Below are 11,962 nucleotides of genomic sequence, written 5' to 3' on the forward strand. Positions count from 1 at the left end.
TGGCAGTGTTGGAGCCTCACCTTGTCATGCTGGCCACTGGGTGGCAGGGACCAGTTTCAGCGAAGGCACTTACACCTACCCTCCAAAGTCCAGCCTCTCCTCCTAGACCAAGCTGGCCTCCTGACCTGGGGTGGGGACTGGAGACACCACAGTGCCCAGGGCTCACTGGGGAGCAAGAATAGCAGAAACTCAGACCCAGCCAGTCCTCTCCACCCAAGTACCAGTTCCCATTCCTCACTCCTCCACCCACAGGACCCTGAGCCCCTGTGGTGCCCACTACTCCACGCCTGGGGCCCCCAGATGGTCTCCACACCACGCAGCAAGAGGACAAGGGCCGGGGAACCATGGTGGGTGTGAGGGCCCTGGGGTGGTCAGAGGATTGCCGCGAAAACTCTGTACACCCTCCGCGCTCCAACACGAGCAGAAGTTGTTCACCCTCTAGAGCCTTGAGTCCGGGAAGAGGAGAAGGGCCTCTTCCTCAGAGGCCACCACTGTCGTGGCCACCTCCACAACCTGCCGCTGGCAGCAGCAGTGCAGCCTCCCCCCATAGTGCCCCAACCTGCCCCCCCACCGACAAGCGTAGCCCCCGGATTGTGCCCACAACACACCCAGAGACTGCTGCAGGCAGTGTAACCCTGATAGCGCCCCCAAACCACCCCTCTGCTCCTGGCAGTGTAACACTCGATAGTGTCCACAACCCATCCCCGCCACGGGTGTTGCAGCACCAAATAACGCCCCACCAAACCCGCCCCCCGCCCGAACCACAAGCAGCACAGCCCCAGATAGCGCCCCCAATCTGCTCCCGTCTCGGGCAGTGAACGCCCAGGGTAGTGCACCCAACCAACCCCCCCCACCCCACCTTCCCCTTTCCCCCACGGACAATGCAGCATTTGACAGCTCCCCTAAAGCACCCCCGACTGCCTGCCAGTTGGCATTGTTGCTGACATTGTAGCCCATGATAGCTCACCCAACCCGCCCCCTGCATCAGCCAGTGCAGCAGCTAATAATGCCCCTAACCCCCTGCCGCCCGCCACTGGCAGTGCACGACAGTGCACACAACCCACAACCTGCCTCCAACCCCCCGCCCCCTTAGGCAGTGTAGACCCTGATAGTGCAGCGAACCTGCCCCACTGCCAGCAATTCAACGCCTGATAGCGCCACCCACCAGCCCCCCGCGGCAGGCAGTGCAGCCCCAAAAGCACACCACACCCGCTCCCCTACCACCCCGCAAGCGGGCAGTGCAGCCACAGAGAGCGCACCTACCCTGCCACCTTTCTACCAGTCTAACAGAGATGCAGTCTCCGTCGCCACCACCAACCACAGCCAGGAGAACCGCGGTGGCCAAGGCTCCAGCCACCAGTGTTGGACACGGTCCCCACCTTCTCCTAGACCTCTAGCCGGTCAAGAGCATCTCCAGCTGCCACCCACCCTCCTACTGCTCAGGCCGCCATCTTACTGCTCCAGCCCCCGCCTACCGCCCCGGCCGCCCTCTTACTGCTCCAGCCCCCGCCTACCGCCCCGGCCGCCCTCTTACTGCTCCAGCCCCCGCCCACCGCCCCGGCCGCCCTCTTACTGCTCCAGCCCCCGCCTACCGCCCCGGCCGCCCTCTTACTGCTCCAGCCCTCGCCCACCGCCCCGGCCGCCCTCTTACTGCTCCAGCCCCCGCCCACCGCTCAGGCCGCCATGTTACTGCTCCAGCCCCTGCCTACCGCTCAGGCTGCCCTCCTACGGCTCAGGCCGCCCTCCTAAAACTCCAGCCACACTGCCATCTCTGTTGCCACCACCATCCAGAGTGAGACGAGCCACGGTGTTGCAGGCTCCAGCCTCCAGCTCCCCCTTCTCCTGGTCCTCTAAGTCGGGGACAGAGTAGCTCAGTGGGAGATACTGGAGAGCCTAAACTGGCGTGAGGCCCCCCTCAGCATGCACATTCGGTTATGCGCATGGTTTCTGGACTACATGTTCTGATTGGGTGAGAGAAAACCTCTAGGCCTTCTCTGATTGGACTTTATTTTCATACTCTGATTGGTTGTCCAGTCCTGGAACGTGTAGTCCAGGAACCTCATATGAAAAACCTCAGCATATAATTGGTGCTGAAGAAGAGAGGCTCTTCCAGGTTTTTCTGTGTCTGCTCCCGGTGCTGCTCCGAGCCCGGCTTAGAGGACCAGGACAGACTGGAGGCTGTAGTTTGCGGCACCGCGGCTGGCCTCCCTGCAGTTGGTGGCGACAGAAACTAGTGTGGCTGGAGTGGTAGGAAGGGGAAAATAGTTTTGGGATAGATGGAGGGGTAAAGAGGGTGGTTAGTGCCAAAAGGAAAAAAGGATGGCGAGCCGGAGAAGACACTGCATAAAGACGGTGAGAAAAAGATGTTGGGGAAAAAAAATTGGGGGGTAGATGGAGGGGGAAAACAGGGTGGTGAACAGGAGGGAGAGAAGGTTTCATGGAAAGACGGTGGGGGAAAAGTTTTTGGGTAGATGGAAGGGGGAAAGAGAGGGTCGTGAGGGGGGAACGGGGATGAGCAGGAAGGAGAGAAGGTTTGCAAAAATACGGTGGGGAGAAAAGAAAGGGAAAGAAGACTGTGGGTAAAAAGATTTTGAGTAGATGGAGGGGGGAAAAGGGTGACAAGTGGGAGGAGAAAAGAGCGTGCAGAAGAGGGAGGGGGAAGAGAGTGTGGTGAGCAAGAGGGAGAGAAGGTTTTGCAAAAAGACAGTGAGGAGAGAAGCTTTTAGGTAGATGGAGGGGGAAAAGAGGGTGGCAAGTGGGAGGAGAATAGAGAGGGTGGCCAGAGGGAGTGGGGAAAGAGGAATGGGAAAAAGGCTATGGGGAAAATAGTTTGGGGTAGATGGAGGGCAAAAACAGGGTGGCAAGCAGGATAGAGGAAAGAAGAGGGCAAGCGGGAAGCGGGGAAGGCTTTGTGAAAAGATGGCAGGGAAAAATTGGGGAGGTAGATGGGTAAAAGAGCGTGGTGAGCAGGAGTAGAGAAGAGGCTTTGCAAAAAGACGGCGGGGAAATGTTTTTGGGTAGATGGAGAAGGGAAGGAGGGTGGCAAGGAGGAAGGGAGAAAAAGATGATAGGGAAACAGTTTTTGGGTAGATGAAAGGGGAAAGAGGGTGGCGAGCAGCACGAGTGGGGAGAAGGCTTTGGGAAAAGTTGGGGGAAATGTTTTTGGGGAGATGGAGGAGCAAAAGAGGGTGATGAGAGTGGGAGGTAGAAAAAAGGGTGGCCAGGGAGAGGGAGAAAAGACGGTGGGGAAAAGTTTTGGGGTAGATGGGTGGGGAAACGGTAGTGAGCGGGAGAGTATAGAAGGCTTTGCAAAAAGATAGTGGGGAAAAAATGGTGGGGAAAAAGTTTTGGGGTAGATGGAGAAAGAAAAAGGGTGGCGAGAGAGGGAGCCAAAGACGGTCAGGAAAAAAATTCCTCCTGTTACTGATTTTTTGATACTCTTCCCCTCTGGTCAGAAAAAATAATTGATATGATTTCAGGTTTTTTTGTTTTGTTTTGGTTTGGTTTGGTTTTTTGAGATGGAGTCTCGCCCTGTTGCCCAGGCTGGAGTGCAGTGGTGTGATCTCGGCTCACTGCAAACTCCACCTCCCGGGTTCAAGCCATTCTTTTGCCTCAGCCTCCTGAGTAGCTGGGATTACAGGCATGCGCCACGACGCCCAGCTAATTTTGCGTTTTTAGTTCTAAGTGGGGTTTCTCCATGTTGGTCAGGCTGGTCCTGAACTCTGTTGATTGGCCCACCTCTGCCTTCCAAAGTGCTAAGATTACAGGTGTGAGCCACCGCACCTGGCAAGGATGTTGAATTTTATTGAATGTTTTTTCTACATTTATTGAGATAATCATATGATTTTTGTTTTAAATTCTGTTTATGTGGTAAATCACATTTATTGATTTGCACATATTAAATAGTCCTTGGATCCCAGGAATAAAACCTATGTAATCACGATGAACTACATTTTTGATATGCTGATGGATTTGGTTTACTAGCATTTTGTTGAGGATATTTGCATCTATGTTCATCAGATATTGGCCTGTAGTTTGTTGTTGTTGTTTTCTTGCTGGATTTTAGTGTCAGGATGATACTGGTTTTGTAGAATGAGTTAGAGAGGAATTCCTTCTCCTCAATGTTTTAGAATGGTTGCAGTAACATTGATAGCATCTATTTTTTTGTATGTTTGGTAAAATTCAGCTGTGAATTCATCTAGTCCTGGGCTTCTCCTGCTTGATAAATATTTTTATTACAAATTCAATTTCATAATTAACTACTGGTCTGTTCAGATTTTTTTAAATTTATAGAGAAAAAATATTTATTTGGTTTATAGTTGTGCAGGCAGTAGAAGCATGGGACTAGCACCTGCTCAGGTTTGGGTGAGACCTCAGAAAGCATCCAATCACAGAGAAAGGCAAAGGGAGGGCCAGTGTATCACGTCTTAGAGCCCGTGTGGACCCGGATGGCGATGGCAGCCCGAGGAGAGGGAGGGCTGACTGTATGGTTGGCTTTCCGACGACCAGACCCTGCAGGATTCGGCCTTTCCCTTTGGAGTTTTCCTCCATCCCCCTCCGTCCCTCCCAGGGGATGCCCGCAGGCCACAGTGGTCACTGAAGGTCAACCCTGAGCCGAAGGAGAAGTGGCCTCGACCCTGGGGACCCCTTCAGGTGCAGCTTGAGGGGGAACGGCCGCCTTTCCCGTTGGGCACCCAGCTGTGGCTGTGCCCCGTCCTCGCCCAGCTCCCGGCATAGGCATGCGCTCTGGGCCGGGGCCGGGGCCGGGGACCCCCGCCTCCCCGGGAGGAATCGCTGGGTTGACTCTGGGTCAGCAAAGGGAGCCCGGCCCTTTCTAGCGGGGGGACGTCCTGCAGCCGCTGGAGGAGGCTGAGTCACGCTTTTCCCACCAGAAGTCTACCTGTGCCTGCGCCCGCCGGGCCTGCCGGCCTCTTCCTTCTCATCCAGGGGGCCTCTTCTCCAGCCTCACGGAGGTGGGAAGCTTGCTGGAGGCCCCTACCTGCCTTTTGGGGAAGACGCCGAGGCTGGCCCACGCCCTGCTGGCAGGACCCTTCCTGACTGGGTCCACCGTTCTTCTGGGTCTCACCACTTCTCCCAGCCCCTGGGCTGCTTCCTCTCTCCCGTGTCTGGGACCCCAGAGGCACCACTTCCATTCCATACAAGGTAAGAGTCCCAAGGAGAGGCCGGGCACGGTGGCTCACGCCTGTAATCCCAGCACTTTGGGAGGCCGAGGCGGGCGGATCACGAGGTCAGGAGATCGAGACCATCCTGGCTAACACGGTGAAACCCTGTCTCTACTAAAAATACAAAAAATTAGGGCATGGTGGTGGGCGCCTGTAGTCCAGCTACTCGGGAGGCTGAGGCAGGAGAATGGCGTGAACCCGGGAGGCGGAGCTTGCAGTGAGCCGAGATGGCGCCACTGCACTCCAGCCTGGGCGACAGCGAGAGACTCCGTCTCAAAAAAAAAAAAAGTCCCAAGGAGAAATTGGAGAGGCTCTCCTATGAAAATCCATCTCACCATTCCTTTTCTGAGGAGTCCACAGGACCTGTACAGTTGGAACCAGCCCCTCAGGCTTCCCTGCCAGAGCCCTTTTCTCCAGGAGCAGAGGCATCCATCCCCTCCTGCCAGCATTCCAGACCCTGGAGGGCTTGCCCGGTGGCAGGTTTTCCCTTGAATGCTGAGGTGAGGCTGAGGGAAAGGTGCGTGGCCAGGACCAGAGGGCCTGCTGACTGCCAGCTAAAACTCTGGGCAGGAGGCTTTCCCACGTACTTTACGTACTTTTAAGATGATGACCAAAATCCTTACTGTCTCCCTGCAAAATCCGTGTGGCTTCCTCTGGCGTGTCCCATACTCTTGTGTTTGTGGCCAGACTGGGCCTCCCCTCTTCCTCCAAACTCATTAGTTCTCTCCCACACAGAACACACATTGTTCTGCCTGGAAGGCCCATCACATCCCTCCCCAACCCTCTCGGTTCAATCTAAGCTTTCTTGGGGTCTCAGCTTAGGCTGCCTGTTCAGGGAAGCCTCTGGGACCCTCAGGTCTAGGTCACATTTGTTTCATGCTTTCACAGCGGTGGTGTAGTGTATACTGGTTCTTCTTATCCCTCAGGTGTCTCCTCACAAGGACTGCTCTGTTTCTGCTAAGTGTTGCATTCTCACCACCCAGTGGAGGGTTTGGCCTGTGGAAGATTCTAATTTTGGTGGCCAGCCTCATGGGTTGAAAAGTAAAGGTCAAGTAGTTAAAGGAAGGGCGTTCCAGGCAGAGGGATCAGCGTAGGTGCAGAGGTAAGGTAGGGATAGCTTTGAGGGCTCCTTAGGAGGGAGTGAAACCCCTGAGGGTCAAGGAGCCCTAGTTTGGAAGGCCTTGCTGCTAAGGGATCTGGATTTTGTCCTGAAGCCTAGAGTAGTTTCTTTAAGAGTCTGATCTCGGCCGGGCGCAGTGGCTCACGCCTGTAATCCCAGTACTTCGGAAGGCCAAGGCAGGCGGATCACGAGGTCAGGAGTTCCAGACCATCCTGGCTAACACAGTGAAACCCGTCTCTACTAAAAATACAAAAAATTAGCTGGGCCTGGTGGCACGTGCCTGTAGTCCCAGCTACTCGGGAGGCTGAGGCAGGAGAATTGCTTGAACCGGGGAGGTGGAGGTTGTAGTGAGCAGAGATCATGCCACTGCACTGCAGCCTGGGTGATAAGAGTGAGACTCCATCTCAACAACAACAACAACAACAAAAGTCTGATCTCAGCACTGTCCTGCCTAGACTGCTTCTTTTTTTAGGACAAGTTTTTATTGCTACCTGCTAAAAACGCATTTATTGTCACGGTGCAGGCTAGGTTGGTGGAGTAAAACTAGAGACAAGAAGAGTTAAGAAGCCACTGCAGTAATCAAGACAAATGAGTCAAGCCAAAGGCTGAGATGCTGTACAGGAAGGTCTCTAGGGGGACCCTAAATTTAGCTGGGGGTGGTGGTGCAAGATTCCTATGAAGTGGCACTAAAGGAGGGACTGAGTACTTACTAAAGACCTTATGACTAAGAGGTCTCTCTCATCCCTACACTACTTCCTTCACTCCAGTGTCTAGAATTGGCCTCTGTATATAGGAGCTCTTTGGTTGAGCATGGCTCACACCTGTAATCCCAGCAGTTTGGGAGGCTGAGGTGGGAGGATCACTTGAACTCAGGTGTTCAAGACCAACACAGTGAGACCCCATCGCTATAAAATTTTTAAAAATTTTAGCCAGGCATGGTGGTGCACGCTTGTAGTCCCAGCTACTTAGGAGGCTGATGCAGGAGGATCGCTTGAGCCCAGAAGTTGGAGGCCGCAGTGAGCTATGATCACATCACTACACTCCAGCCTGGGTGACAGTGTAAGATCCTGTCTCAAAAAGAAAAAAAAAAATTAAGCACAAAAAGTTTGGAGACCAGGAAACAGGAGTACAAGTATAGGTGCTGTCCCACTCTTAGTGAGGTCGGCTGTGAAATTAAATCAGTTCCTGGAACAAATCTTACAAAGAGATCAGAGATCACTTGCGGTTTTTTTGTTTTTTTTTTTTTTTTTTTTTGAGACAACGTCTCACTCTGTCACCCAGGCTGGAGTGCAGTGGTGCCATCTTGGCTCACAGCACCCTTCGCCTCCTGGGTTCAGACAATTCTCCCACCTCAGTCTCCCGAGTAGCTGGGACTACATGCCTGGCTAATTTTTGTCTTTTTTGGTAGAGACAGGGTTTCACCATGTTGGCCAGCCTGGTCATTAACTTTTTTAAAAAATGTTTATTTTCCTGATAAAGATTCAGCATAAATTTTAGGCAGAAGTCTGACGTCTAGCAGTCCCCCAGAAAGCATTCTGTTGTCTGTTGGGGCTTCCTTGGGAGATGGACTGTGGGCTAGGCCTGGGTGCTTTGGCAGATACGGAGTCAGAGGTTGTGGAAAGGGGATGGTCCAGACAGGACTATAATAAATGCAGGGATGGCTGGGCGCGGTGGTTCATGCCTGTAATTCCAGCACTTTGGGAGGCCAAGGCAGGTGGGTCACTTGAGGTCAGGAGTTCAAGACCAGCCTGACCAGCATGGCAAAACCCTGTCTCTCCTAAAAACACAAAAATTAGCTGGGTGTGGTGGTGCATGCTTGTAATCCCAGCTACTTGGAAGGCTGAGGCAGGACAATCACTTGAACCCAGGAGGCAGAGGTTGCAGTGAGCCGAGATTGCGTCACCGCACTCCAGCCTGGGCAACAGAGGGAGACTGCATCTCAAAAAAAGAGAAAAAAAAGAAATGCAGGGAGAAGTCAAGCTTCTAGCCTCCTTGTCAAAGGATTTAAAGTAGCATTAGATGGTAGAGAGAAACAAAAGATGACCCAAGTTTCATTTTCTCAGCTTCCTACTGGAGAGAGGACTTCATATGAACCAGAGTGCGAAAAGGGTCAGAATAGAACCCTGGGGCTGGCTAGCTCAAATTTGTATGAGGGATGAAGGGCAGTCCTCTCTGCTCACACTAAGGCGAAATGGCCAGGGCCTGCTGAGAAATCACATCCTTTGCTGTAGGAGTAGAAGGGATTCCATGTGCCTAAGAAATGTCAGAGAAAAAGGGGATGTGAGCTCCATGGATCCTCTCCAGGCCACCTGGATCCCTCCTTATCTTTGTAGGACTCTGCTTACTGCCAGCTGGAATTGTCAACCAAAGGGCTCTAAGTTGGGATCTCGGTCCCTTAAGATGAGGGGAGATGGCTGGGCGTGGTGGCTCCTGCCTATAATCCCAGCACTTTGGGAGGCCGAGGTGGACAGATCACCTGAGGTCAGGAGTTCGAGACCAGCCTGGCCAACAATTTAAATTACATTTTAATTTTTTTAAATATAAAAAATTAGCTGGGCGTGGTAGCACATGCTTGTAATCCCAGCTACCCTGGAGGCTGAGGCAGGAGAACTGCTTGAACCTGGGAGGTGGAGGTTGCAGTGAGCCGAGGTCGTGTCACTGCACTCCAGAGCCTGGGCGACAAGGGCAAAACTCAAAAAAAAAAAAGAAAAAAGATGAGACGAGAAAGCTAGGAAGGCCTAAGCACAAACCTTAGCAGGGGGAATCGCTATACAGGATAAGCCTCCTCGTTCTTAAAGGCTATTTTTATTTCAGTTGGCTGTTTGGAGCTGTGTAAAAATAATGGAAAACAACAATAACAACAACAAACAAACAAAAAACCCTCCAAAGGGCTATTTTAATTCAAACCCCCGAGGTGTCTATCTTTCCCCTTCCTTTGGGGTTGGGAGGAGGTGAGACAAGTAGTAACTTAGAGGAACGTTTCCTTCCATCTTTGCGGGTCTCCTGAGAGCAGGAACCTTGCTGCATCTCCTACACTTCTCAAGAGCAGAAATGAGCCCCACACCCAGGATTCTCATACCACACTTGAGGACTCTCTGGTTTGGACAGACTACGATGAAATTGATCACAACCTTTAGTTCTCATGGTCTGGGAGGCCATCTCCTCTCCTCAGACCCTGTTACTCCTAGATCTGTCCTCTCTTTAACTCTGTCAGCACAGGCTGCTCTCTCTTCCAGGACTCCAGGAGCTCCTCATCACCCTCATCTGCTGTAACACGGAAAGAACCCACTTACCTGCTTCAATACTAGGTTTTGCCCCCCGTCCCATTTTCAAAAAGTCAGGCACAAAGTAAAACCCTATATTTATTATCCCTCCTATTTTGAGGCTCCAGCTCTAGCCCCAGACCTTTTTTGATAGGAGAAGGTAATACAGTTTATTTTCTAACTTGTTTCCCCTAGTTTTCTCCTGTCTCGTCACCCGTGTGATCCATGTGTATCAGAAGTGATAGGTGGCTCAAGATCATTTTGGTCAGATTTTAAAAATAAAATATTTTCTCCTTTTATGTCTAAAAATATTACCTTACAGCCTACCGCTCCCAGCTGGAAAAAGAAAATTGTTTTATTTCTGTTTTTATCCTCCCCCTTGGACTTGCTACTCCCAAGGGCCCCAGGAAGAACTAGACTTTGGTTGTACAGAACTGTGCTGTTAAATAGGATTTGATAGCCACTAGCTACATGTGGCTAATTAAAATTAAATTAAATACTATCTTAAAAATTGAGCTCATGAGGTGCACTAGCCACATTTCAAGAGCTCAAGTCATATGTAGCTAGTAGTATCTACTGTATTAGACAGCAGATACAGAATACTTCCATTGTTACATGAAGTTCTATTAGCTTGAATGTGGAGGACTAGCGTCTTTAGCTTCCTTTCTTATAACCACATTTTACCAGCCAGCAAATATTTGCAATAACTTCACTGTTACAGGATAATTTTCAGAGGAGTTAGGAATTGGGGGTAGGAAGCAGCATAGAATCTACAAGTCTTATAGGAGTTTCAGGAGGCATGGCATAGAGGCCAGGGGTTGATGGTCAATGGCAGGAGCCTTAGGTTTTAAGAAAGTACTTTAGGGACTGATGTTATATTACCAGGGCCGCCTCCACTGTGGACTCAGTGGTTCTGCATAATACCTGAAAACAAAAAATGACATCCCTACTGCTCTGCTGGAACTGAGGAGTAGCTGAAGTGATTGTTATTACTCAAAATCTCCAGAGCTTGATTTTGTAAACTGTTTCATCTGTCACGGTTCTTGTTCTCCCAAATCCAAGTGACATAAGCAGCGGTAATGTTTAGAAAAGGTTTGTTGACTTTGCTACCCCACTCCAAGAGCAGGGAGTAGTGGGTGTCATATCCATTAATCCACTGATACTCAGGGTACTTTTTTTTTTTTTTTTTTTTTGAGACGGAGTTTCATTCTTGTTGCCCAGTCTGGAGTGCAATGGTGCGATCTCGGCTCACTGCAACCTCCTCCTCCCAGGTTCAAGTGATTCTCCTGCCTCAGCCTCCTGAGTAGCTGGGATGACAGGCATGCACCACCATGCCTGGCTAATTTTGTATTTTTAGCAGAGACAGGGTTTCTCCATGTTGGTCAGGCTGGTCTGGAACTCCCGACCTCAGGTGATCTGCCTACCTCGGCCTCCCAAAGTGCTGGGATTACAGGTGTGAGCCACCTGTAATGCCTGGCCCTCAGGGTACTTTTAATAAAGTGCTAGCTAGGCAAGCCTATTCTTCCTCTCAAGAGTAGGTGTTCCACTTTTGAACACCTATGCCAGGCACCGGCTATAGTGCCTACAAGAGGATGATATGTGGACATGACCACTTTCCCTGACTCTACATCAGTGGTTCTCAACTGGGGATGATTTTGCAATGTCCGCTTATGGGACATTTGGTAATGTCTAGAGACATTTGCGGTTGTCACCACTAGTGGAGGGGTACTACCTGCATGTAGTGGGTAGAGTCCAGAGATGCTACTAAGTATCCTACAATGCATAGGACAGCTGCCCACAACAAAGAATTATCTCACTCAAAATGTCAATAGGGTCGAGGTTGAGAAATCCTGGTCTAGGCTGGGTGTGGTGGCTCATGACTGTAATCCCAGCATTTTGGGAGGCCAAGGCAGGAGGATCACTTGAGCCCACCAGGCATTCAAGACCAGCCTGGGCAATGTAGGGAGAGCTCCACAAAAAATAAAAATAAATTAGCTGCACTATAGTCCTTGTTACACAGAAGGCTGACGTGGGAGCATCACTTGAACCTAGGAAGTGAGTGAGCTGTGATCGCACTACTGCACTCCCGTCTGCGCAACAGAGTGAGACCCTGGCTCAAACAAAACAAAAACAAAAGCATTGAAAGAAAGAAAGAGGCTGGGCGCGGTGGCTCAGGCCTGTAATCCCAGCACTTTGGGAGGCCGAGGCGGGCAGATCACGGGGTCAGGAGATCGAGACCATCCTGACTAACACGGTGAAACCCCGTCTCTACTAAAAATACAAAAAATTAGCCAGGCTTGGTGGCGGGCACCTGTAGTCCCAGCTACTCGGGAGGCTGAGGCAGGAGAATGGCGTGAATCCAGGAGGCGGAGCTGGCAGTGAGCCGAGATCATGCC

At 51.4% G+C, this 11,962-nt stretch overlaps 1 protein-coding gene across 7 annotated transcripts in view; it reads right to left on the minus strand.

Annotated features, from left to right (window-relative positions):
* LOC112204539 (E3 ubiquitin-protein ligase TRIM52) overlaps positions 1-11,962 on the minus strand; it is a 28,037-nt gene that overhangs the window by 9,189 nt on the left and 6,886 nt on the right. The window contains exon 2 of one of the 7 annotated variants that reach the window (XM_063781281.1): positions 80-165. The exons of the other annotated variants lie outside the window; for them this stretch is intronic. Coding sequence (XP_063637351.1) covers positions 163-165 — 3 coding nt within the window. The 3' untranslated portion in view covers positions 80-162. The remainder of the gene's footprint in view (positions 1-79; positions 166-11,962) is intronic. 7 annotated transcript variants of the gene reach the window in all.

The sequence above is a fragment of the Pan troglodytes genome, chromosome 8, assembly GCF_028858775.2.
Source record: "Pan troglodytes isolate AG18354 chromosome 8, NHGRI_mPanTro3-v2.0_pri, whole genome shotgun sequence".
Classification (NCBI taxonomy): domain Eukaryota; kingdom Metazoa; phylum Chordata; class Mammalia; order Primates; family Hominidae; genus Pan; species Pan troglodytes.